Source organism: Onychostoma macrolepis, chromosome 22, assembly GCF_012432095.1.
Source record: "Onychostoma macrolepis isolate SWU-2019 chromosome 22, ASM1243209v1, whole genome shotgun sequence".
In the NCBI taxonomy this organism is placed as follows: domain Eukaryota; kingdom Metazoa; phylum Chordata; class Actinopteri; order Cypriniformes; family Cyprinidae; genus Onychostoma; species Onychostoma macrolepis.
The window spans coordinates 27985812-28012337 of NC_081176.1; the positions used below are offsets into that span (position 1 = coordinate 27985812).

Consider the following 26526-nt stretch of genomic DNA (forward strand, 5'->3'; position numbering starts at 1 on the left):
CATTTTCCCGCTTAAAAGGCTAAATAAAATGTTTCCCTATCTTAGACTATTACTAGGGTGAGCCTGTGATCTAGTTCGGCGCTTATATAGTTGTACATGTTTATACTTTTTTTGAACCGACCTTTATCAGCGTGATAAATATCATAGGCCTATACTATCAATATACTATTGGTTATCTACTGAATAATATATGTAGAAATATACAAAATGTGATGTATCCGTTTTGAAGAGATATTTTACGACTTTTGCAGGAACCAATCCTTTTACCCATAACGTTCCGGCTCATTTAAAATGTTTATTTAAAAAAACTACAGACCACGACACGCATTCTTTGGAGTTGTAAACTACTCTTGAATGAATCAGCACATGTGAGAAACACCTTATGCGGAGCAATGGGGCCCCCAGAGAATATTTAATTACGCTTTAAAAAGCACAGAACAAGCTAAATGAATGTCAGACGGTATGAAAATACAATATGTATTAAATGTATGTATCTACAATATGTAATATGCTTTGTTGTTAAGACTGCTTATTAATAGTGGTAATACTGATGTTAAGTTTTAACAGTTCACAAGTCTCATAAATCTATATCATTTTCATTTATTACTTTTCTTATTTTTTACAAAGGTTTCAATTCCTAGTAAATATAAGGTCAAAACATGATATTACAAAAGAAATCAGGTTGACAAATGTTTTTAAAAATAGGGAATGCCAACTCCAAACAGATCCTCACAATCACACCCACACCCACACCCACCCATTCACACACACACACACACACACACACACACACATACAGAGGCACCATTCAGGAAGGTCAGCAGTTCAGATCAGAACTTTTTCCAAAATCAAGTATTGTGCATTTGTATAAGACTTACTGTTTTAAAGCATCAACTTCCTTTAAAGCTTGAATAAAAGGCTACCAGTTGTAGTTTCATATCCGTTGTGTTCTAACAAAGTCATTAATCGATTCTCTTTGATTTATAAGATTTACTTTTATTACTGCACAAAGGTTCCCGCTACTTTTATAAGTCTGATAAATATGCGATGAATACGATGAAATGAGAATCAGGTTACCAATTAAGTTTGATGCGATGTAAGAAAGCGATTTTATTTATTTTTAAACGCAACTAAACCAGATAAAAGATTCTTCTTTCTTTTTGACAAACCTGCATTTCAAATCATTTTTGTTCATTATCCGAGTGGAACTGCTCTTATTTCCCAATACAGGGGTCTAGATGAAGCTTCTTAACCGAACAAAGAAATCGTATTTCACATTCATTCAACATATTTCATTCAATATTTTTGCTCGTGTATCGTGGTTTCATGTCTTTCTAATACTTTAGATGCATCAGAATGTGGATTTTTCACCATCCAACATGAAATTAAAGAGGTGTATCAGCCGAGCTTGTTTCAACTTTCCATTTAGGTTATTATTTTTACTCACATAGATATAGAATAAACCTTATCATCCATGCTTTTCCCCTACAAACCCAACAAGGTCTATGGGGCACAGTTGTAAATTCCTAGAGGTACATATAAGAAAAGGGTCATAATGAAAACCTCCTCTCGATCTCCTGTGACTGTCATTTTACGAAGTCAGATGATCAGGATTATGGATGACGTTGTTCACATTTTTTTGCTGGACTGTATATGTCATTACAATGACTGTAGGTGAGGCCTTCTCTCTAAGAGCAGTCAGTGTTATAGTGTAGAAATAAATGAAATTAAGAAAATTTCGACTTGAGAGCGTTTGACTGGGTCCGTATTACTTTTTAGGACAATTATCCATATCCATATACGTAGGATGATAAGTCTTGTTGATTTACACATACAACTGAAGCATATCTAGCCATCGCTCTGAAAGCCACACATTCAGTAAAGTTGATGTTGTATGCCTTCTTGAAAAGGTTACAGACACAAAATATTGAGGAATTTTGTAAGAACAAAAACCCTATGTATCTCAAGAGACACAGTTTCTAAGAAAATCGCCGTATGAATACAGACAATTACGCTCGTGGGCATTTGTGTATACTTTTCCTTACGTCACTAGATTTAGACCTCTTGTTCAAGATAGCTGATGATGATATTCACATTTTATTTGTCATACCAACGATTCGTTTCTTTCAAAGTTTTCAGTTTGCTATTAAATATTAGGCCTATGCATACTACCCTCATAAGCATAAGCATCTGTCTCTTGCTAAAATTTTTCTGTTTTGTACACTTTTGGCAGATTTGGTAGAGGGGACTATGTCGACTTGTTGTAATGTGACCGCAATTAAGAACCATAACATTAAACTACATGCCTATGAAAAGGTCATAGACGTAGTTTTTTATTCAGGAAATATGTTTGCACAACAGAAATATGTATCGGTATAACAAATACCTAATACTGAAATACTCTCTTTTAAATATATTTAATGTTTTTAGTTTTAGTGTTGATTTGATGGCCTAACCCAATAGCCGATACCGCGCTATACTTTTTTCATTGTTTTGTACAGTTTTTTAGTTGAAGACCATCCTCAGAGTTTGGTCAATCATGCAGCGAGCGATAATTAAAGGAAAGTCAAGAGAGTGTTTAAACGGACATTGTGGTGTGCATATTACTGGTCTGTTTACAAAGGGGCCATGCGACACAAGGCCTCGATCTTACTGTTTTCTCTGTTACATGTACATCTATTTCATTTAGAGCTCATAAGGTTACGCATTACAATTTGAAGATGGTGTGAAAACAATATTTTCTTTGTACGCGTCTCTAAACGTGACTTTAATAAGTAAATCACAAATGTCATGTAGTTGATTCATTGAAAGGTGCATGTTATTGTCCGTTTTAGATGGTCTGCACCAACACACAGACACATGATTTAGGTATTCATCTGACCAAAAGTTTTGATCTTGGGGGAAACACGCACAACACCAACTGAGAGTTGTCATGATTGTCTTCATAACTGATCCACTTTTATTAAAACAACGCGGCATGAAGTTACTGTATTCAACAGCACAGCCCCCTTGAAATATTGTAGTATATCTTTTTTCCCTTTCTAAATATCATAAATTTAGATTAAATAAATATTAGATGTTAAGTGTTTCCAAGTTGTCATGCCTGTCGTTGATTTTTATAACATATGTTTCACCAAACCTAAAGGACTGAAAAATAGGTTTAGTTAGCCTGAAAATGCAAGTGAACTGAGATTTCATACTGAGATAATCTACAGAACGTAAAACATTCTCGCAGTTACATTAGAGTTTTGGATTCTAGTTTATGTTGAATATTGTTTGTTACTGTACCACTGGTTTAACACCTCATTGCTTGAAGACACGTACTGTATAAATCACAAAGTTTTTCACTGTAGTAGCCCGACTCTCAAACCAGACCAAAAAAATAGCTTGAGTCCTAGTAGTAGCAGTATGAAAATCGGTGGGTTTTTATCTTTCTATGATTTGTTCATATTCGTCAATATTTAGGTTATGTGAATTTGCTTGATTTAATAAAACACGGCTTCAACCCGCCCGTCGTCTTCATTCGAAACATTTACGTTATATTATTAATATCATCCACTAGCCAATATTCATTGGCGTTTTTTCTTAAGTCAGAGGTGATTGGGGCTCCCAAGTGAATCCCCTAATGTCGCCACGACATAACTCGTAATGACCGACAGATAGGGAACTGACTGAGACGCTTTGAACGGCCTTGTGAAATGATTCAGTTGTTCATTTTCATTCGGAACGACGAAGCGCCATCACGAGACTAGAAACGCTGTGTAACGTTAATCCACCCCGTTTGAAAAGAGCGATATTTCACCGTGTTGTTAGTCACGTTTAATGTCGTCCTTTTACTTCACGGGACAATTGCAAAAATGTACATATGCAAAAACCCATTCAACACGCCCATGTTAACTTCAAATGAGCGCATTACTGTGGTTTACATTAAGTTACACGTTTCATAGATTTTGGTTAAACATAATGGCTTATTAAAGAGAGACCGCGCAATCTCTTCATATTGAAGGAGTGGATGAAGTAAAGATTGATCTGCCATATCCTCCAGAGTGACATTAATCATATCATTACATTATTTTTTATTAAAATGATTGCATTATGTCTTGTTTGACTATTAATCATTTTATGGATCAGTATTTCACCTCCTAGATTATTGGATGATTCACTTAAGTTACTGGTGCCATCTATAATAATAATTATAGATAGAAGTTGTTGGTCTTTCATTAGAGCAGTGCAGCAAGAGTGAAATGTGTAACCTTATGCTTTACATGCAGAGATCTATTCCTTCCCTAAAGGTCACAGAGCCATGTCAGGAAGTGAGGATGACCCATCTACGTGAGTAACATTATCTGAGACTTAAGTGTGTGCTTAAGACATATTAAAGAATCCTGCTTTATTCTGTACTTCTACTCTCTAAGATGATGACTGCATAGAGTGTGTGTACAATTCTAGCTAGGGCTAGGCAGCCTTGAAGTTCTGATAAGTGATCTGTGTGTATGTATGTGTGCCGGTAGCTCTCTCTCTCTGTGTTGGAAGACTGTCTTTGCCAGTGTGGTGGCTTCTGCCGCTGCTGTGAGGAATCATTCTCAAAGTCTTGGGGTTTTGATGCCAGAAGAGAGACTTAATTATCAAAGATAATAAGGCCAAGAGACCCTGCAGGGAATCTCCTGAATCTGTGTTTGCCCCCTCTTACAGTATATACAGTTTTGTTCCCCCAAGGCGCGTTCAATACATTTCCTATATAGTTATTGTTAACTTTTTTGGATGTGCCTCCAGTCTGCTTTCAGGAAGTGGACAGGAGGCCTCCATTTACGTTAAGGAAGAGGCACCATCATATAGTTTTTGTCTAATGTCACAACAGGATGTGCAGTTTCATCACAGAATGTATGTCTGCACATCCTCTTCTCATGCTGGCCTCTACACACAGGCAGATACATGATCATAAAAGTGGACTAACTTGATACATAAATGACTATATTCACATTGATTATACTTGATTAATTGATATTTTGATTAATAAAACTCTTCTACATTGCCCCCTTTGAGACTTACTAAGTCTCACCTTTACTTGTTTTTACCCAGAGTGCAGCTTCATAATTCAGTCTCATCAGGTATTACTACCTAGTGACTACATTAAGTCACACAGTTATATTACCAATGACTAGATTATGCAACAGAACTTTGGCAGAGTATCAGGACCAAAAAGTCTTCCCCCACACCTGAAGAAGTAAAAAGATCCTTTCTCCCTAACCCCTTATTTAAAATAAAACAATGTTATAAGCATGAGCATGCAATTGGTTCAGTGCTTGCCTGCTTCACAGTTATGTAGTATACAATAGGGGTAAATATCAAAACATTAAAAAATTTAACATCACAAAAATAGCATAGTTGATCTTCAACCCAGATACTTTGAGCATCGTAGAGGGCCATTTTGGTTACTCTCAAAAATCTATTTCCCATCATCTTGACATCTTCACCAGGGTGACTCTTTGCGAGTTGTTGCAATGGTCTTTTCCTCGTTGGTAAGGGAGAGTCGTTACTAGCACGCCCTTAGTCCCTCACTTCATGCTGTGTGGGGTTGTTGTAGCTGGTTGTCGTATTTTAAGGTGAGAAATGTGGACCCAGGTGTCACTCTGCAACCATTTTGCTGCTCAATGCAAGATTCTCCCTCGAGACCATAACTGCACACTGTCACGACTTGCACTGTGGGAAGTGAGGAGCAAGGAACGTGGAGACGCAGGAGAATTCACTAGAACAATCTTTATTCATCCAACACGGGGAAGACAGGAGTCAAACATGGAGCACATGCCGTATAACAGCACACAGCAAACAAGGGGCAGAACACACAATAAATAGACAGAACTAACGAGGGGGAAACGAGACACACCTGGAAACAGATCAGACACAGCTGGGACTAAATGAACTGAATGGGGACAGAAACAGGAAAACCCAAATAAGGACATGGAAACATTGGGAACACGTGGAAACACAAGACACGGTGACAAAAGTCTGACACACACTCACTGGTTCTTATTGGTGGAGCAAACCATTCCCTGGCCTTGATAGAACTGCTGTCACCTGTAAATGAAAATCTTCAGAGTTTTTGTTAGTGATATCAAGCATGTTCATTTGACCATCTGCCCAGTCGTCCCTCTTGGTGTGACCTGTGTAAATTTAATGTGGGTTGAGGGTAGTAGTCATTAACCACCAGCAAATGCCAAGTTTGATTAATGGTATTCTGGTTAAGCATGAACTAAGACTTTGCCTGACAGTTAGCCTGCCCCGGACCAGGTTAATTTCCCAGCATAAGTTGCCAGAGTAACTGAGTTTGAACTTTTTTAAGTTTGATTTGTGAAACCGAATCCACCAACAATAAGCCTAACTAACCAAAATAAGTCTGGTTTGTAATCTAATCTTGTTTTACGGAACAGGCCCCTGATCATGTTCTCTTGCTGTTTTTGCCATAACAATCATAGCTACAACAGCTAGAGAAAAACATCAAAAAGTCAGGAGTCAATTTGCCCAACTAAAGCAGAGACACAAAACCAAGCTATTACTTTCAAACAGACATCAACATCTAAACCACTGTTGATCTCAATAAGGACGTTTGTAAATGTATGGCAGAAATAAAGTCAATCTGTTTTATAAGTGAAAATGCTGTTTTTGGAGTTATTTACGCTGGAGCTTGACATCAAACAAAGGTTGGGTTTTCACTTTCAACCATAATTTGACATCTGAGCAATATAAGTCCACATCTAGTGTGATGGGAAGCTTTATTAGAATGTTAAACGATAATGTTCTAACAATGTTATTGATAAACATTTTTAGAATGTTTTTAGAGAATGTTATCCCAACTTTTACCAGAACATTATGGGAACTAAAATAAAACTTGCCGCTGAAAACATTCCCAGAACACAAAAAATTTATAGATGGGTAGGATCCTATGGAGATTTTTAAAACAAGTGAAAAAAGCCCAAAAAAGGGGCAACTTGAGGCTTCAGTTTTGTTGTTTACGGACTCAAATATATATTGAAACATTAAAAAAAAAAAAATCTATATTAAAAAAAATAAATTTATAATAATAATAATAATAATAATAAATAATAATAATAAATAAAATTCTAATCGAATTATAACCTAAACGTGTATATTCATACAATTTCATAAATATGAAATAAATGAAGAGTTCATTTGCAAAAACCGATAACTCCATTTTAATTTTTTTCAGAAATCAAGTTTAGTTTTTTTTATTGCACATTCCAAGTAATATCAATGAAACTGCAGTTGGGTTGTTTTGATTAAGTAATAATAACTTAAACAAAAACAGATAATTTACAAAATTAAAGTTCATTTGAAAGTGTTTTTTTTTTTTTAAACATATTAAAAGTTAGTTTTTTAGCAAAAGCAGATAACTCCACATTTCATGGTTTAGAGTTAAAAATACTCGTTTAATCTTTGTAATCTCCTCAGATGACAATGTAGCCTGACAAACGTTGTTGTTGTTGTGATCATAGACTGTATGGATGTGATTACACATTTATATTCTTGATTCAGTGAACCGCACCCACGTATGTGTGCTGTAACCAATGCATGCTTGAACAAACCAATATATTTTAACAAACCAATGTATCTAATCCAATGTATACTTGAAGAAACCAATATATACAAACCAATACATCGTATACCAATATTGATGCTTCTCAACTGATTGAAATTCTTATGTGTTTAGTTTTACCAACATTTCTCATTCTGCAAGAAGCACTAACAAAACAAGATCTGAACACCACTGATATGAGCTTCTCTTCACACACATGTAGTTTATTTGGCATCAACTAGAAATTCTTAGTAATGTGTCCAAGTTAATGCAAGCTGCTTATTCTTTCTCCTGTACTTCCTCTTTCACATCATTCTCTCAGTTAAATATTGATGCACGTCTGATGTCGGCTATATCTTTCTAAACATATTTATAAGAGAAAAAAAATAAAAATAAAATAATGGTTGCTACAGATTTTCTAGTTTTTATCAACTGTGTCACTCCTCAGTAACAGTGTGAAACATACCAGTGTAGTCTGCATTCTTGTAACTGGAATCATAATCAAATTAAATTTGTTTCAATGCCCTTCCCTTGCCTTGGTGCATGAATATTAAACTGTGTTCACAGATACAAATAAATCAGTATCAGAGGCCTGATGGAATATAAATAGATAGATGTGAGGTCATAGTTGTGGTTTTGGACATTTTCTGAAAACCTGTTATAAGATTATCGACATTATCAAAAGATCTTCTGTAACACATGAGGTACATTTGTGTGTCTTTAATCTGTCACAATGTTTCTAAAGATCTTGCCGCAGATTTCAGGAAGACTTGAGTCTTTAACACAATCTGTGTCTTTAACCGTCTGTCATCATTCAGTCAGTATGGAGCTCAGTCAACTTCCTCTTGTGCTCTGTGAGTATTATTTTCTCTAAATGTATTTCAGTGGAATTGCTATTATATTATATAAATGATCAAGTGTTTTAGTGTTTCTAGATTTGTGTCTTTTCTTGCTGCTCTCAGAGTTTCAGATCCAGCTCTAGTCCATGATATCTGAGTGAAGGATGAGTTTGAGAGGAAGTGTGCAGTTAGTGCTGTTTGTGAAAGAGAAATGCACTCTGTTGTGTTGTAGATCAGTGTTTGTTCAGTCAGTCAGTTTTGTGATGTGTAATGCTGTTGAATCCGTTCTGTTGGTTTGTTTTGCAGTTATTGTCGCTGTTGTAATATTCACGAGTACACAGTTAGTAAGAGTTTGTCTTTATTCTTCTGCTCGTGATCAGACTGTTTCCTTCAAGTTCCCAAAACAGTTCTCTGCTGTGACCAAATCTATAAAATACCAGTCAGATGTTTTCATGTTTATCTAGACACATATACAGTCCCCACACAATATCTTAATATTTGTTCATCTTTATAATTGTCAGCTCAATGTTCACATTATAATGAGTTTTTTATCTTTGTAGTTTTAGTGCTGATTTCAAACATCTACTCTCAATATACTGAAGGTGAGTCAATTTAATTCATATATTTTCATCACATATGATTGATTCTACAGTAACTGTTACAAACCAACTGAGAGTTGAGAAATTACTTACATTGTATGATGATTATAAATGCAATCTTTTAACAAGGTGAATTATTCATGTGACAATTCTGAGGTGTGACAAGAAACATCAGTCTTTCAAAAACAGCAGATATTTTTTTACATTCTCCGTGAAATCAAAACTGAAAACACTGAGAGACAAAATCTTCTGTTGGAAAACTTTAATTAAACATTTTGTTAAAAAGCTTTCACAACTCATGTTTCTAAATTCCCAATGATTGTATGTTGACAGATCTTTTATAAATGACTATAACAGCTGTAGAGAACAACACTTCAGTCTCGTCTGATTTAGTGTGTGTTTTACAGTCAAGTAACTGTGTTCATGCAGTAAAAGCAGCACATTATTTTCATTGTGAATTGCTGCTGTTCTACAGAAATACCAAAACCCACAGTGACCATCAAACCTGCTCAACATGTATTCAGAGGAGAGACAGTCACTCTCAGATGTGACATATATGCTGAAGGAGTCTCTAGCTGGCGGTACAGCTGGTATAAAGACAGTTCAGGCAATGCTTCCAGTGATCAACAGGAACACACATTCAGTTATGTTACTGAGTCTGACGCAGGTAAATACTCCTGTTATGGAGGAGAGAGAGAAGGATCACGAACATCACGCCGCAGTGATGAAGTTACACTGACAGTATCAGGTGAGTGTGATCATCTCTTCACATACACACACAAGTTTATCATGTTATTAATGAGTGATTTCTCAGCTTCAGATCCCAGAGCAGTTTTAAGTGTTTCTCCACAGACGTGGTTGACTGAAGGAGATCCAGTGACTCTGATCTGTGAGGTTAACGGCTCCTCTACAGGCTGGACATTCAGCTGGTTCACTGTAACTGTCTTATCATGTAAGATATAATGTGTTTCTTGTAGCAACATCTGAATAAACTGGTTTCATAAAAGAAATATTGAATCAATCTGAATACTCAATTTAGAATTTATAAGACTCATGTAAAATGTCTGCTCATTTCTTAATTTTCATTTTCACTTCATACAGACAACAGATATCGTTATGATCTGCTCTCAGACAGCAGCAGAGGAGCTGGAGGAAACTACACTGTCAGTTCTGCTGCTCTAAATCACACAGGAGTTTATGTGTGCAGAGCAAAGAGAGGAGAACCAGCCTATAACACACCGCACAGCAACAAACAGTTAATATGGGTCACTGGTGAGTTAAGACTGATCAGAATGAGTGAAAAACTCTGGAGATTTTCTTTGATCTTTCTAGATCTTGAAGTGTCTTTATTATCTGAGACTTCAGGACTTTTGTTGCACTTGCACCAGGAACACACACACACATAAAATGGAGTGGATTCGAAGATGTTAAGTGGGTGTTACAAAAAAAGTAACAAAAGTGTCCCTCGTGGGTCAATTTGACCCGGAGCCAAAAAAGACTAGAATTCATGAAAAAACTGCAGGTTTTTTTAATAGAATTTTGTCACACTTGAGCACGGAGCACACACAAAACAAAACAAATCGAGTCGATTCGATGATTTTATTTGGGTGTAATAAAAAAAGTAACAAAAATGTCCCTCGTGGGTCAGTTGGACCCGGCCATAGGAATCAATGGAGTGTCCAAAAAAACAATGATTGTTTTTAAATTTTTTTACTATACAAAATCTGACGCAAACCAGGAAAGATGCATACTCAAACGAAGGACTGAGACTGCAGAATGTCCCCAATGCAGAAAAAACTCACACACACACACACACACACACACACAAACACACATACATTATAACATAAATAATGTTTCTGCTGGGAAATGAATATCATTTTGACTTTTTTTTTTACCAAACACAGTTAAATTTGAGTGATGAGGTGAAGACCAATGATTTGATATAATTTGTATATTTTTAAATTTATATTTTATATTTATTACATATTTATGAAAATTTATGGATATGTATGTGTTTGGATTAAAATACAATATAAATTGTTTTTTTTTTTTTTTTTTATAAAATATTGTTTTCAAAATGTTATATATATATATATATATGAAATCCTTGAGATATATCTGAAAGCTAAATGAAGCCTCAAGTTGGTGTAGTTTTCAAGATTTCACTTTCTGAGCTCAGTTGAGAATCTCCATAGGGTTCAATAGGCCCATCTAGTGGTGAAAGAATGTATGCAAATATGCTAATCTTCATTAAAAAAATCTGAAATTTAAGGAAAATGTAAAAAAAAAATCACCAAAAATTATAACAAAACCTACATAAATAATTAGCAAAAAAAAAATTTAGACTGAAAAAAAAGTGTAATGTTGAGTGTCTTCAGGTCAATTTGACCCGCAAAGGACACTTTTGTTGTAGGTTTGGGAGGGATGGATGAGGGTTAAATTTTGTCCTGTCATACTATACGGCTACTTTTAATGGTGTGAATGGAGAAAGATGCTTCTGCTGTCAGGTGTAGTTACTGCATCTACTAGCAGGACCATAATAAACCAAACTAACCAGCAACACCTTGATTCCTGGGTTCGCCGCAAAAATTTAAAATGTTAAATTCTAATGGTGGAAAAATATGAAAAACTAAAATTTAAAAACTAAAATATGAAAAACTAAGAACTCTTGTGGCACAAAAGTGTTACATAAGTTGACTTTAGGGAAATAATCAAATAGGTATATTTAATATAACATATTTAATAAAGTGTTTTCATTATGAAATGTATTTGTAATATTTATGTCATTGAACACATCATCTTGATTCTAGGAGGCGCTTTTCCAAAAACACAGGACACTCCATCAATGTGCACAAATTTCGTATGACAGACCATATAAACACTAATCAATCATTTTACAGTTTGATTATTTGAATACTATTCGATTCACACTGTACAGGCAAAGAAGAACTGACCCCTGAGTTGAGTCTGGTTTCTCCCAAGGTTTTTTCTCCAATAGTAACACTTTATGGAGGTTTTTGTTGGTTGTCACAGCTGTCTTTGGTTTGATTGCTGATGGCATAGTGACAAATATTTTAAGGTGTATTTTTGTTTATGAAGTTTTAAATAGAAATACTCAAGTGATGACTTAAGGATTTTCAGATATTAGAACTGTAATATTTTTCTGAAAATCTTTGAAACAATGTAAGTTGTGTAAAGTGCTTTATCAATAAAACTGTAATGACTTGATGTAGTGAAGTATTAAGCATTCTGTAAATTGGGAGTGTGACCACTAGAGGGCGGGTCTATAATATTCTCATATAGCAGGTAGTTGGCCACTCAGAGTTAGAGGAGTTGTTGTTGTCTTAGCATATACCAGCTCATGGTTACAGCGTTCGGCATCTGTAAAATAAAGAAGCATAAACTGCATCCCTCTGCCTCCGTATTCTGCTTCAGAGAATATCACATAATTGGCCACGAGGAATTAAGGAGTCATGTGTCGGAGGAAATTATTTCACGTGAATGCTGGTTGGCCTTATGAATACCGGTGCTGAAGACTAAACAGACCGCTTGCAAGGAGAGAACATTGTCAATTAACAAGACAAAATGACTACAATGGTAGGGACGGTGAGTCCTTTTGATGGAACGTCACAGTTATGGGATGAATATATCGAAATGTTGGAGTATTTTTTCCAAGCTAATGAAATTGAGGGAGCTGACAAAAAGAAAGCGGTGCTGTTGAGTGGAGTAGGGGTTTCCACATACAGTTTATTAAGAAGTTTGCTCTGCCCTGAAAAGCCAGGAGACAAGACTTATGATGAACTGGTGACTGTCCTAAAAAGTCATTACAATCCTAAGCCAAGTGAAATTGTTCAAAGATTTAAGTTTAACTCACGTACACGGAACGATGGCGAGACGGTTGCTGATTATGTGGCATAATTGAAAAAGTTAGCACATCACTGCGAGTACGGGGCCACACTTCCACAAATGCTGCGGGACAGACTTGTCTGTGGAGTGAAAGATGACCGAATGCAGAGACGGCTGCTATCAGAAGTGGAGTTAACATTTGAGAAGGCACTTACCATCTGCCAGGCAATGGAGTCTGTGAACAAGAACGTGAGAGATTGTTAATGGAGGAGACAGGACAAAATGTGAAGTCACTTAAAGGAGCCACAGCAGTGCATAGAGTGTACTCAGCTGAGAAAAAGGGGCGACAAAAAGACATTGGGTGTTACAGATGCAAAGGACAACATGCGCCAGAGGAATGCAAGTTTCTGAACGAGCTCTGCCATAAATGTGGAAAACGTGGACACATAAAACGGGCATGCAAGGCAAAACAAACTGCTGTGGGGTGCCAAAAGGCTACATTCAAAGGACAAAGAGGAGAGAAAGGTAGAAGGACGTATCGCGTTAGAGAGGAGGAAAGTAATGAGATGGAGGACACCCTGGATATTAACACAATATATAGTGTATCCCAAGTCCAACCTAAAGTGGCCCCTATCACGCAGACAGACACGCAGATGTGTTTAAAGAAAAGCTGGGACAGCTCAAAGGCACCACAGCTAAAATTCATGTCAACCCTGAGGCCCAACCACGATTCTATAAGCCCAGACGAATTCCTTTTGCTGTTAAGCCCTTGGTGGAGTAGAAAATCATTGAGCCAGTGAAGTTTGCAGAGTGGGCAGCCCGCATAGTGCCTGTTAAGAAACCAGATGGCTCTATTCGGATTTGTGGAGATTACAAACTAACTGTGAACAGGGCATCCAGTGTGGAACAATATCCTATTCCAAAAGTGGAAGATTTGTTCGCTCAGTTAGCTGGAGGCCAGAAATTTTCCAAACTGGAGATGAGCCATGCGTATCAGCAAATTATGCTGGATGAAAGTGCCAAGAAATATGTCACAGTTAACACACACAAGGGGCTGTACACTCCCTTTTGGAGTGGCATCAAGTCCAGCCATTTTCCAACGCACCATGGAGGGAATTCTCCAAAATATGAAGCACGTCGCTGTGTACCTGGATGACATATTAGTCACCAGGACAAATGAGGAGGAGCATCTGAGAAATCTGGAGGAGGTTCTGAGGAGACTAGAAACCAGTGGATTAAGACTGAAAAGGAGCAAATGTGAGTTTCTGGGAGAGGAAGTGATTTTCCTGGGCCACCAGGAAAAGGTGCAAGCGATTCAAGAAGCCCCCACTCCGCAGTCGGTGAGTGAACTGAAGGCTTATCTAGGCTTGCTGAACTACTATCATAAGTTTCTGCCTAGTCTGTCCACTGTGCTGGCGCCCTTGCACAGGTTGTTGAAGAAGGAAACAAAGTGGACGTGGGGGCGTGAGCAGGAAGAAGCCTTTGTGAAGTCAAAAGAACTGCTCCAGTCGTCTGCTTTACTAGTGCACTACGATCCTACCAAACCTCTTATCTTGGCTTGTGATGCTTCAGGATGGAGCATGTTTTATGACCATTTGAATGCAGGTGGGTACCATCAAAAATACAACATTTTGGACAAAAAACTGAGAAAAATGCATTTTCATGCAAAATACATTCAGATGTCATATTCTTTCACCCGTAAATAATTATATGAATAATTTAAATTGCATTCAATAAACAGAACAAACAGACACACACACACACACACACACACACACACACACACAAACATATACATACATATGATTATACACACACACACAGGCTACATACATACATATGCATACATATACTGTACATGCACACACACACACACACACGTACACACACAAACATATACATACATATGATTATACACACACACACACAGGCTACATACATACATATGCATACATATACTGTACATGCACACACACACACACGTGCACACACACACAAACATATAGATACATATGATTATACACACACACACAGGCTACATACATATACTGTACATACAGACAGACAGACAGATAGATAGATAGAGCCCACACACACACACACACACACACACACCCCTATTCAGATCGACGGATCGGTTATAACTACAGATGTTTCTGTGTCTGTAAATACATCTCTCTCACTGATTACATCGTCCCGATCAGATTCAAAATGGTCAAAGCATGATCTACATAGGCTATGATCTATATATGATCTACATTTTCTCTGATCCTTCCATTTATGCCAATCGTCTTCTATTCACACCCTAAAGACCCGGAAGTCCCGTAACTCATTCAGGACATGCGCTAGGGCTTTCCTTACCGTAATAAACCTAGAACACGGATTGCCGTAAAAACTCGTCAATGGCGGGGAAGCGTTGTCTCTTAATTGACGAGATATCTCGTCAATGGCGTTGAAAGAGTTAATGAACTCAGAGAAGTGCCTCAGATGGCTTCTCCACGTATTCAAAGATGGGCAGTGACTTTGGGGGGATATGAGTACACTATTGTGTATCGAGCGGGCCGTGAGCATCAAAATGCCGATGGGTTGAGCCGGCTGCCACTGTCTGAAAAAGGAGTGGAGACCCCATCGGAGGAAGAGAGAGTGCTGCTGCTGGACGAAAATGATGTGTCCCTGATAAAAGCAGAGCAGGTGAAGAAATGGACTGATACAGATCCTGTTTTGGCACGAGTAAGAGAGTACGTGCTGCTTAGAGGATGGCCCAAGAGTTTGGAGGATCCAGGTTTTGGAGCATACCTTAAAAAGCAGGACGAACTCAGTGTCCAGGGAGGCTGTGTATTGTGGGGTGCACGCGTGGTGATTCCCCCCCAAGGCCGTGCAGCCATACTCAGTCAGTTACACAGTGGCCACCCAGGCATAACCAGGATGAAGCGGTTGGCATGGAGTTATGTGTGGTGGCCCCAGATGGATGCTGCTGTGGAAGGAATAGTAAAGGTGTGTGCCAGATGTCAGGAGAACAGGAACACCCCTCCTTGTGCACCCTTACACCCTTGGGAGATTCCAAAGCTACAATGGAGAAGGATCCATATTGATTATGCAGGTCCGTGGCAAGGCAAAATGTTCCTGATCCTGGTGGATGCGTACTCTAAATGGATAGAGGTGTATTCCTTGAATAACGCTACATCTGCTGTTACCATCCAGTGCCTAAGACAAAGTTTCAGCCAGCATGGGTTACCAGAGATAGTTGTGTCAGATAATGGCACTTGCTTTACCAGTAAGGACTTTCAAGAATTCATGAGCCATAATGGCATCAAGCACATAACCACAGCACCTTACCATGCGGCTTCAAATGGACTGGCTGAAAGAGCGGTGCAAACATTTAAAAGCCTTATGAAAAAGAGCACAGGAGAGTCAATTGAAGCCCGGATAGCAAGAGCATTGTTTAGTTATCGAATTACACCTCAGTTGACTACCGGAAAATCACCTGCAGAGCTGTTGTACGGACGTAAGCTGAGGTCTACCCTAGATCTCGTTCACCCTGACTTCAGAAGTCAAGTACAAGACAAGCAAATGAAGCAGAAGTGTTACCATGACCAGCATGCCAAAGAGCGACAATTGAGTGTAGGTGATGGTGTGTATACCAAGAACTTCAGCTCAGGACCTACCTGAATTCCAGGAAAAGTGCAGAAAAGGACGAGGCCTCTGTCATATACCATCGAACTTGGTAATGGCCAGGTAGTGCGCCGACACATTGATCAGGTGAGGACCAAACATGTGGTAGCGCCTGCTGGAACAGCTGTGGAGTTGAAGACTTCCTTGCAAGACGTGGAGGAGTTGCCATTGACTGAACCAGTTAGTCCTGCACCATCAGGGGACAGTGTTGGACAGCAGACAACTGGAATTACATCAGAGGCCACTGTATCAGATACTGTAAAGGCAGAGGAGCAGCCTGAGCTCAGAAGGTCTACAAGAACAAGGAAGTTGCCCAGTTACTTGAAAGACTTTGCTTAGAGTAGTGGTGAGTTCTCCAGCCACAGGGCAAGAATGCATCCTGGAACTCACTGGGATGGAGGCAGTCTACCCGAAGTCCCTAGCTTAGGCTATGTGATAAATTGAAAAAAACAAAAAAAACAAAGGGGGTTGTAATGTTCTTATAATGCTGTTTATATATATGACCAAGTTGTTGAATGACTAGTGTTATCAGGGGGAAGGAAATGTAGTGAAGTATTAAGCATTCTGTAAATTGGGAGTGTGACCACTAGAGGGCGTTCTCATATAGCAGGTAGTTGACCACTCAGAGTTAGAGGAGTTGTTGTTGTCTTGGCATATAACAGCTCATGGTTACAGCGTTCGGCATCTGTAAAATAAAGAAGCATAAACTGCATCCCTCTGCCTCCGTATTCTGCTTCAGAGAATATCACACTTGATTTCTAAACTGTAGCTGTAATTGTCTTCTCAGGTGTTTCTCCTCCAGTCTCTCTGATCGTCAGACCCAACAGAACTCAACACTTCACATCTGTCTCTCTCTCTCTGAGCTGTGAGGACCAGAGTAACTCTACTGAATGGACAGTGAGAAAATACACAGACAGCTGGCGGTGGCTGGAAGATTGTTCATCATCAGTGTCAGGATCACAAACAGGATCTACATGTACAATCACAGACACCATCCCATATGACACTGGAGTGTACTGGTGTGAGTCTGAATCTGGAGAGAAAAGTCATCCTGTTAATATCACTGTACACCGTGAGTCTGTGTTTCTGTATTTATTCACTTCACAAAGCCCTCATTGCATGTTTTGTATTTAAATAGCTGGATTGTGATCTGTTTAATCACACCAATCGTATTCCTGAATGACTACAAATCTGCTATTAAACCTGTGACTATTAAAGCATTGCTCAACCTTTGACATTTGACAGTTTACAATGATTAAAAGCTTCATTAATAAATCATTAATACATTTTATAATGCTTAACTGATCATTAGTTAATGTTTACAAATGTCATTAAACTTTCAATGCATTTTAAAAATCTACAAATGATTTGAACAGAAATTATACAATATTTACAAGCTTATTTGTTAATGTACTTTTGAACGCTTACAAATGTCATTAAACTTCAGTTCATAGCTAATGATCATTTTTACATTTACAAATGTTGTGAAAATATAGCTTATAGGCACTTCACAAACTATTCATGTTAATATATTCATTAACTCATAATCACAGTCTATAAAGTTCAAATATTTCGTCTTTGTGTGGATTTCTACTATTTGCACATCTTAAATCATTTATTAATCATTTGTTAATGTTTTTGCAGCACCCAATCTAAAGTGGAGACTATTCATCGTTTGTAAATTTTTATAAACATTTACTATTTTTTTATTATCTTTATTGGCGCTGGACTTTTAGCTACTGTAACAACGTTTGTGTAAAGGGTGGTTAGTTAAGTTTAGTTAAATGCTTGGTAAAGACATGTCACACATTGGGTGCAAAACATGTTTTATTACCTCAAGACTTATATTAGTATACTATTGTGTATCATTAAACAGAATATTCCTCTTGCTCTTACTGAAAAAAAAAAACGAGTTGAAAGCGTACTTGTTACGGGACTGACGAGACGTGAGACGTGCGGATCCATATGCAAGCTTTTAATGAGAAGAGACGTGGTCAAAACAGGCAGGGTCGAACAGTGGCAAACAGGTATAACACGGGCGAGACAAAAAGTAAACAAAGACAAGCGTGGGTCGACGATCGGTGAACAGTATCCAATTGGGCAAGGCAGAGAGATAATCCAGGTACGAGGCAATAATCCAGGCAGGGGAAAAACACAATCCGAAACAGGCAAGGCAAGACTAGGAAAACTAACAGGGGCTCTGTAGAGTAGCTAAAGCTAGCACAGCGATACATGCATACAATACTCGGCCGTGAGGGAGAGAAAGTCCATGGCTTAAGTATTGTGTGCAAATGGGAATCAGCTGTGTGTGATCAGTGCAATGTGCTGTATGCGTGTCATCAGTGCAATGAATGATGGGAACTGTAGTCCGGAGGTGACGTGCAACAGTTAGTGGAGTCAACGGAACTGGAGCCCACCAGGGCAGAGCAGACAGGACTGGAGCCCACCAGGGCGGAGCAGACGGGACTGGAGCCCACCAGGGCAGAGCAGACAGGGCAGAAGACCTCCATGGCGGTGCAGACAGAGCAGGAGCCCACCAGGGCGGAGCAGACGGAACAGGTGGAGCAGAAGACCACCAGAGTCAGACTGCAGACCACCATGGCGGAGCAGATGGAACAGGTGGAGCAGAAGACCACCAGAGTGGAGCAGACGGACCTGAAGACCACCACGGCGGAGCAGATAGAGCAGGAGCACACCACGACGGATCAGGAACCCACAGCAGAGACTGGGACCTAGGGAAAACTGAGACACAAGGAGGAGAAAGAACATGCACAGACACAAGGACTAAGGTAGGGAACATGGGAAGTCTATTGACGTTCTCCCTGGTGGTAACTAAGCAGGCAGGCAGTTCACAATCAGCCACCATGGCGGGTTCAGAACGGGGCAAGAGTTCAGAGATGGCCTCCTTGGCCGGTTCAAAGCAGGGCAAATGTTCAAAAGCGGCCTCCGTGGCCGTGACAGGACCAGAGTTAAGGGGCAGCCCTTCTGGCTGTGACAGGACAGGCAGAGAATTCACAGGCGGCCTCCATAGCCGTGACAAGATAGGACGAGAGTTCATTAACGGATACTGCTGACACCACTGGAAGTTCTGCAGCGGTTGCCGCCACCTCTGGAGGTTCTACAGTGGTAAACTCAGGACACAAGGAGAGTTCAGTAACGGTCTCTTCGACCGCAACACAACAGGCTGAGAGTACATTACTAGGTGCCACCACCATACAAGGGACAGAGGCGAGCCCCGCCACTTCTGGAGGTTCTGCAGCGTAGGCCGTCACCTCTGGAGAAGCTGCAGCGGGCGCCGCCACCTCGGGCAGTTCTGCAGTGGTGTACGCAGCCCAAACGCAACACAAAGCGATTCCCATCAGGGGAAGTGCTTCGGACAGGGGAATATGTGCAAGAACAGGAGGGTTACAGTGAGCTGGTTTTGGGATACCAGCCGTGCGTGCAGACACCAGCGGTACATCCCTCATACTAGACACACTTACTGCCCATAGCGCCAAAGGCGCAAAGGGCAGCAACGAAATCCTTCCACTTCTGCCGGTCGCGGGCCAGATTGCCTATCGTTCCCCAGGTGTGGTGGTGGCTTTTCAGTTCTTGTTCCACCGTTCGTCTCCAGGTGGTCTTTGGCCGTCCTCTCTTCCTCTTTCCATCTGGTGTCCAGTGTAGGGCTGTTTTGATGATGGAGCCGTCTTCTCTCCGCAGCACATGTCCAATCCATCGCCAACGTCTTTTCATGATTGTTGTGGCCATGTCTTCTTGTTTGCAGCGATACAGTAAGTCTTCATTAGAGATTTTGTTTGGCCAGAATACCTTGAGTATTCTCCTGAGGTTCTTGGTATGGAATGTGGACAGCTTGATGAGGTCTTGTTGCGTCATTCGCCAGCACTCTGCTCCGTAGAGGAGTACTGGTACAACACAGCTGTTGTAGAGTTTTAGCTTAGTGCTCACGCTAAATTGTGAGGACTTCCAGATGTTATTCATGCTGATGAAGGCATTCCTTGCTTTATTCAGTCTGTTCTGAACATCCATCTTACTTCCTCCATCTGGTGTAATGATGCTGCCTAAGTACACAAAGCTTTCAGTAAAGGGGAGATCGTTGTTGTTGACTTTGATGGGAGCTTGTATAGCGGTATTCATGGTCATCACTTCTGATTTCTTCTGGCTGATCCTAAGGCCAACTTGGGAACTGTACTGGTTCAATCTGTCTGTCTTGTCCTGCATATGCTGATAGGTGTGAGAGATCAGTGCCAAGTCATCGGCAAAGTCCAAATCTTCAAGTGTGGAGAAAAGCGTCCATCTGATGCCGGTATGTCCTGTCTCTGTCGTGCGTTGCATCACCCAGTCAATGACGAGATTGAAGAGTAACGCAGACATCACACAGCCTTGCCGGACACCTGTCGTCACTTCAAACCAAATGTCACTTCCTCCTACACAACAGCTATAATTATTGTAGAAACTCTTGATGAGTTTCACCATGTGATTTGGGATTCCGTAAGCCCTCAAAATGCGCCACAAGCTGTCTCTATAAAAATCATTTCTGTACAGCTCCTGCCTTTTCTGAATCCCGCCTGTTCCTTTCTAAGTGTTGTATCAACTGCCGTAGATATTCTGCTTATGATTACTTTGGCGAGGATCTTGCTAGGGATTGACAGAAGGGTGATACCGCGCCAATTTTTGCAGTCACTGAGGGTGCCCTTCTTTGGGATCTTGATAATCACCCCTTTGGTCCAGTCCTCGGGTACGTAGGCTTCTGTCCAAATTATTCTGAAAAGTGGTTCCAGTATTCCAGCTGCTGTTTCTGGACCTATCTTGAATAACTCTGCATTCAATTTGTCTTGTCCTGGGGCTTTATTGTTCTTCAGTTTTTTAATGGCCGTTACAATTTCTTCTTTGGTAGGGGGTTCGATGTTGATGTCTAGATCTATCTCTCTTTCTGGAATATCAGCACCTTCCTCTGGTGGTTCTCTGTTCAGTACTCTTCTAAAATGTTCAGCCCAGCGTGCGTCTTGTTCCGCTTGAATTATGAAAAGCTTTCCTTCCTTGTCTTTGATGGGTAGGTTGACTGTAGAGTGGTACTTGCCGCATACTTGCTTGGTAATTCTGTATAACTGGCTTTGTTCTCCTCGGACTACAGCACTCTCCGCCTCTCTTGTGAGTTCTTCAGCAAAAGCACGACGGTCAGCGCGCAACATCCTCTTCACTATTTTGTTGGCCTCACTGTATTGCTGCTTATATTTTTCCTGCAGTCTTTCTGATCGAGTACTTATCATCTGGCTCTTTAGTTTGCGTCTTTCTTCTATAACTTTCCAGGTGTTAAGCTTGATCGATTCTTTTGATCGTTTCTTCTCTCTGTAGCCCAGCCATTCCTCCGCACTCTGTTGGTAAACACTCCTGATGTTATTATAGAATGTGTTGATATTGTCTGCATTGATTTCTGTGTCTAGATCTTGTAGCACTTGGAACCTGTTCCTCACTTGTGTGACAAAAATGTGTTTCATGCATGGGTGCTTTAGCTTCTGAATGTCGAATTTTCGCTGTACGTGTACTTTGTTTTGTGCTTTCCGGAGCTTAAGTCTCACCATTGCTGTTACCAGTTGATGGTCACTTCCAACGTCATGCCGTGGTGTTGACTTAACTTCTGCCTCTAACTGTTCATAAACTTCATCATCACTATTGTTGGTTGGACTGTAGCATTGGATGATAGTCATATTCACCTGCTTTCCTTTTACTCTCATTTTCATTATTCTGCTGTTGACAGGTTTCCATTCTATCAGGCTCCTTTCCTCTCCTTTACTCAAGATGATGGCTACTCCTTTTTCATGCTGATTGTCCTCCCTTCCTGAATATAGAACTTTCTCTCCTGTTGATGTTGTCACTCTTCCTGATCCAGTCCATCTGCTTTCGCTAATGCCCAAAATGTGTAAATTGTATAGGCGCATCTCTGCTGTTACTTGCGCCAGCTTGCCCATTTGGTACATTGTACGGACATTCCAAAAACCTATCCTTGTCTTGGTTTTGGTATTCAAGACCTGTATCTTCCTGTCAGTGACTTCCTCAAGAAGGATTTCACCACTGGCATTCATACAAGTCCCCTGAGGTGACTCTAGAGGTCCGTCGCACCTGCTTGTGTATATTGACTTCGTTGCTGTTTCTGTAACCAGTAGATGTTTTCTAGGGCAGAGTGGTTAGCCCTGCGCCGAACCCCCAACCTGGAGGACCAAGGACCACGTTTTGTCTAGCCTCTCTGGACGGTCAGTGGAGACGTGCTGTGATTCTTGGACGGTCAGCGGAGACGTTTTGTGACTCTGGACGAACAGCTATGACGTGCTGTGACTCTGGACGAACAGCTATGACGTGCTGTGACTCTGGACAAACAGCTGTGACGTGACAAAACTCTAGGAGATCAGCTGAGACATGACTTGACTTGTGACGATCAGCTGAGACGTGAAGTGACTCTGGATGAACAGCTGTGACGTGACTCGATTCACGACGAGCAACTGTAACTTGGCTTGATTGACAACGATCAGCTGTGACTTGACTTGACTCACAAAGAGAAGCTGTGACTTGGCTTGACTCATGACGATCAACGGTAGCTTGACTGGATTCATGAAGATCAATGGTGACTTGACTTGGCTCTTTAAGATCGACTGTGACTTGACCTGACTCATGACTGGCAGCAAGGTCATGACGGGGTGTTGTTGTGGCCGCCATTTTGTGAGCGTGCCTCTGCGCAGTTGTGATCACACAATGGAGTGCGGTGTCGCGTTCCTCCGCGACACCCACAGTGAACACTGAACCAACAGTCAATAAAGCATAATCCATAAAGTCACTTAGAGATGAATGGGGACCTTCAAGGGTTACTTGTGATTTGAGCGGCTGGTTAATGCCCTCAAAAAAAAAGTCTATGAGCACACAGTACGGCAGATCAGGAAAGTATGCAAGATCTAAACACTCTTGTACATACTCCTCGAGCGGTCGCAAACCCTGCTTGAGGGTTAATAACAGTCTAGTAATATCCATACCTGGCCATGGTCCACTTGAAAAGCTGCTGGATCCTTTTGCGGCTGAGTATTGTGAGACATGCGGATCCATATGCAAAAGTAACTGTGGTGAGTGAGTGACCTCTGGTGGTGAGTGAATGGAAGTTCACAGACTGGATTCGTGACAGTACCGAGCAGCGGAAGAGATACTGTTTCTCGAGCCCCCAGAATATACACAAAGACTCAAAAACATTATAAATATTAGATTTATCTTTGTCTTCATTTCTAAATATATTTGTATATATCAATATATAGCCATATATTGTCTTATATTGAAAAATATAAGCACTAGTTTCCAATATATGGAAATGTATTATGTAATATATCACATTATATTTTGCAGTATATTCCCATTTAGTTTTGTTCCGTAAGGAAGATCTTCCTCATCTGTTTCTCTTGTTCTTCCTCCTGTTTATTTCACTGCTGTGGGGTTCAGAGCGTTCAGCTGCTCCTCGTCTCTGATCCTCTCTTACACAACAATGTGAAAGTGAATGTTTTCTTACCTTTAAATCACATCTTAAAACTCTTTTTTTTTTTTTTTTAAATGAGCTTTTCCTTATTAATTTTTATTTATGGATTATCTTAATGTTGAATAGATGTTGCTTTGATTGTATTGCTGTGTTGTAATTTATGATTGTTATTAAAGTGTCCTTGAGTGTTTTGAGGCACCTCTAAATAAAATGCTTTATTGTTGTTGTTGTCTCCACGTTGTTGATACATTCTTTCTATAATCTTACTATTTGTCAGTTGATGTTTGCTCTGTTTCTGTAGCTGATGTGATTCTGGAGAGTCCTGTTCATCCTGTGATTGAAGGAGAAACTCTGACTCTACGCTGTTTATATCAAAATAAAACCACACCAAACCTCAGAGCTGATTTCTATAAAGATGGGTCACTTATCCAGAGTCAAACTACAGAGATGATCATCTCTACTGTCTCAAAGACACACGAGGGTTTCTACTCCTGCAAACACCGAGCGAGAGGAGAGTCACCCAAGAGCTGGATCTCAGTCACAGGTGAGAGTCAATGAAACTGAGCTGGTTTATTTCTTCTTATGTTCTCATTCAGATATGGTGCTTGATAAAGTGTTTGTGTGTCTCTTCTAAAGCGTCTCATTCAGGATCTCAGATCTCTGTCCTCCACACACTCAGTTCTGTTCTGGCAGTTTCTCCATATCTGCTAGTGACAGTCGTGCTGATTTTCAAATGCTGCAGGATGAGAGGTAAATGTCTGATTTATTACATTATATTCAGTTAAACCCCAAATACGTCATCATTATCATTAATACTGTGTAACTTGTCATGATTTGGGTTTGTAAGGTTACTAAAGCTGCAATACAAATCAGTTAAATTGAATCTGTTTCACTCCTCCTGTTTATCTTTTACTCTACAAATACACATCTTTCCTCACTGATAAAAGACATGATTTTTAGTTTTGCCTTCTTTAGTCAAATTTGTTTATAGTAGGTATGTGAACAGGGGGCTAATGCCACCTACGATATAACATAATAATGTAGATGTTTTTCCACCACTACAGGGTTTTTCCAAACAAATGGAAGGAACAAGCAGAGAGGTGTACAAACAATCTTCTTTAATTGATACTCAAATATATCATCATACAAAACGCAATTCGTTAGAAAAATACAAATTACAAATGCAATACTGTTTTTACATAAAAATAGTATTCAGTGGCCACTAATGTATCTTGACTTGACGACCTCAATATCCCTTGGGATAATTCAACATTTAGTAAGGAGAAGAAAAACAACAGAAAAACCCCAGTAAATTCAATACAACAAAACCCTCCAAAATTCACACTCCACAAACCAATAAAGCAAAATAAAATTACCCTCACTCAAAATAACCAAAACCACAACCACAACCCACACCACAAACAAACCAAACAACAACAAAAAAACAGTAAACCCTCCCCTCAGATGATAGCCCTTGTTGGTTAGAAGGGAATTGACAATCAAAGATAACAATAGCCACACCCGATTCTCACAACAAAACAAAATACAAAATTACAATTAGATCAATCAAAATAAAAAAACAAAACACCACCGGTTAATCTTGCACGCACACAACAACAACCACCACACGCTCACACTCACTCACACACACGATTAATTCGCTATAATGCGACTTGAACACACACAGTCCAATGCCCTTGAAGGGAAGCTAATTACTTTTCCGCAGCACAGCAACACAGTCAGGCCGCTACACAGCAGCAAGACAGCAACGGACAAATTTCTGCAGCACAATTAACTGGCTCTCAATACGAGTGGTGAACGATCCACCAATCCTGCCTGGATCAAGCCTGAAATGCGTTGATGCAGTTGAAAACCCTCAGGCCCACGCCCAGAGTTAGAGAAGAATTCCAACCTTATACAGGTTACTGTGTTTACTAAATAGTTTTCTCGACACGATCAACACGCAGCCAGTATACCATGCCGGAAGAAACGGAAGTAAAGGGAACTCTCCGCGCTTTTTTTTTAAAGGGGCCGTAAACTTAACTTCCGCCCAACTCCATCCACCCACACAGAATGGAAAACCCCCCAAAGGGGATCACCCCATTACAGGTAGTTCATAAAAACAATAAACACAGAGAGAAAAAATCATACGTACCTGTTCAAGTAAATGCTTGATTGTTTTGTGTGTATTTAACAGCTGCATCTGTTGAAGAGCAAGAAACTGCAATCTGATCTAAATCTGTCGTGATGGTGAGAAAACTTCAGCTTCATCCTGGATTCTCTCAGTATCTCAGTTCAGACTGAACATGATTACTTACTGTAAAAGTCATGTTTTGAGAGAGACTCCTTTTGGCATCTCACAGTTAAAATCATCATGAACCAGCATCACAACCCTTTTGACTTCTGAGTGAAACAGAATATTCAACGAGAAAACGTGTAGAGAAGAACTTGATTTGATCCATCAGGAAT

General features: G+C 39.8%; 1 protein-coding gene across 4 annotated transcripts; it reads left to right on the forward strand.

Annotated features, from left to right (window-relative positions):
- The first annotated feature begins 4306 nt into the window (after positions 1–4306).
- LOC131530575 (Fc receptor-like protein 2) lies at positions 4307–26477 on the forward strand. 4 transcript variants are annotated; one of them, XR_009268429.1, is made up of 9 exons: positions 4307–4332; positions 8991–9032; positions 9505–9981; positions 10131–10301; positions 17338–17622; positions 24359–24601; positions 24694–24807; positions 25122–26166; positions 26255–26477. XR_009268429.1 is itself a non-coding variant. In XM_058760925.1 (9 exons), exons 1-9 carry the CDS (start codon positions 4320–4322, stop codon positions 25181–25183), a joined length of 1341 nt encoding a protein of 446 aa, XP_058616908.1. In that variant the 5' UTR covers positions 4307–4319; the 3' UTR covers positions 25184–26477. The 4 variants fall into 4 exon arrangements, 3 of the variants coding, with proteins under 3 accessions (XP_058616908.1, XP_058616906.1, XP_058616907.1); XM_058760925.1 differs by having other exon boundaries at positions 9505–9777; positions 9844–9981; positions 25122–26477; XM_058760923.1 differs by having other exon boundaries at positions 25122–26477.
- Positions 26478–26526: the final 49 nt, after the last annotated feature.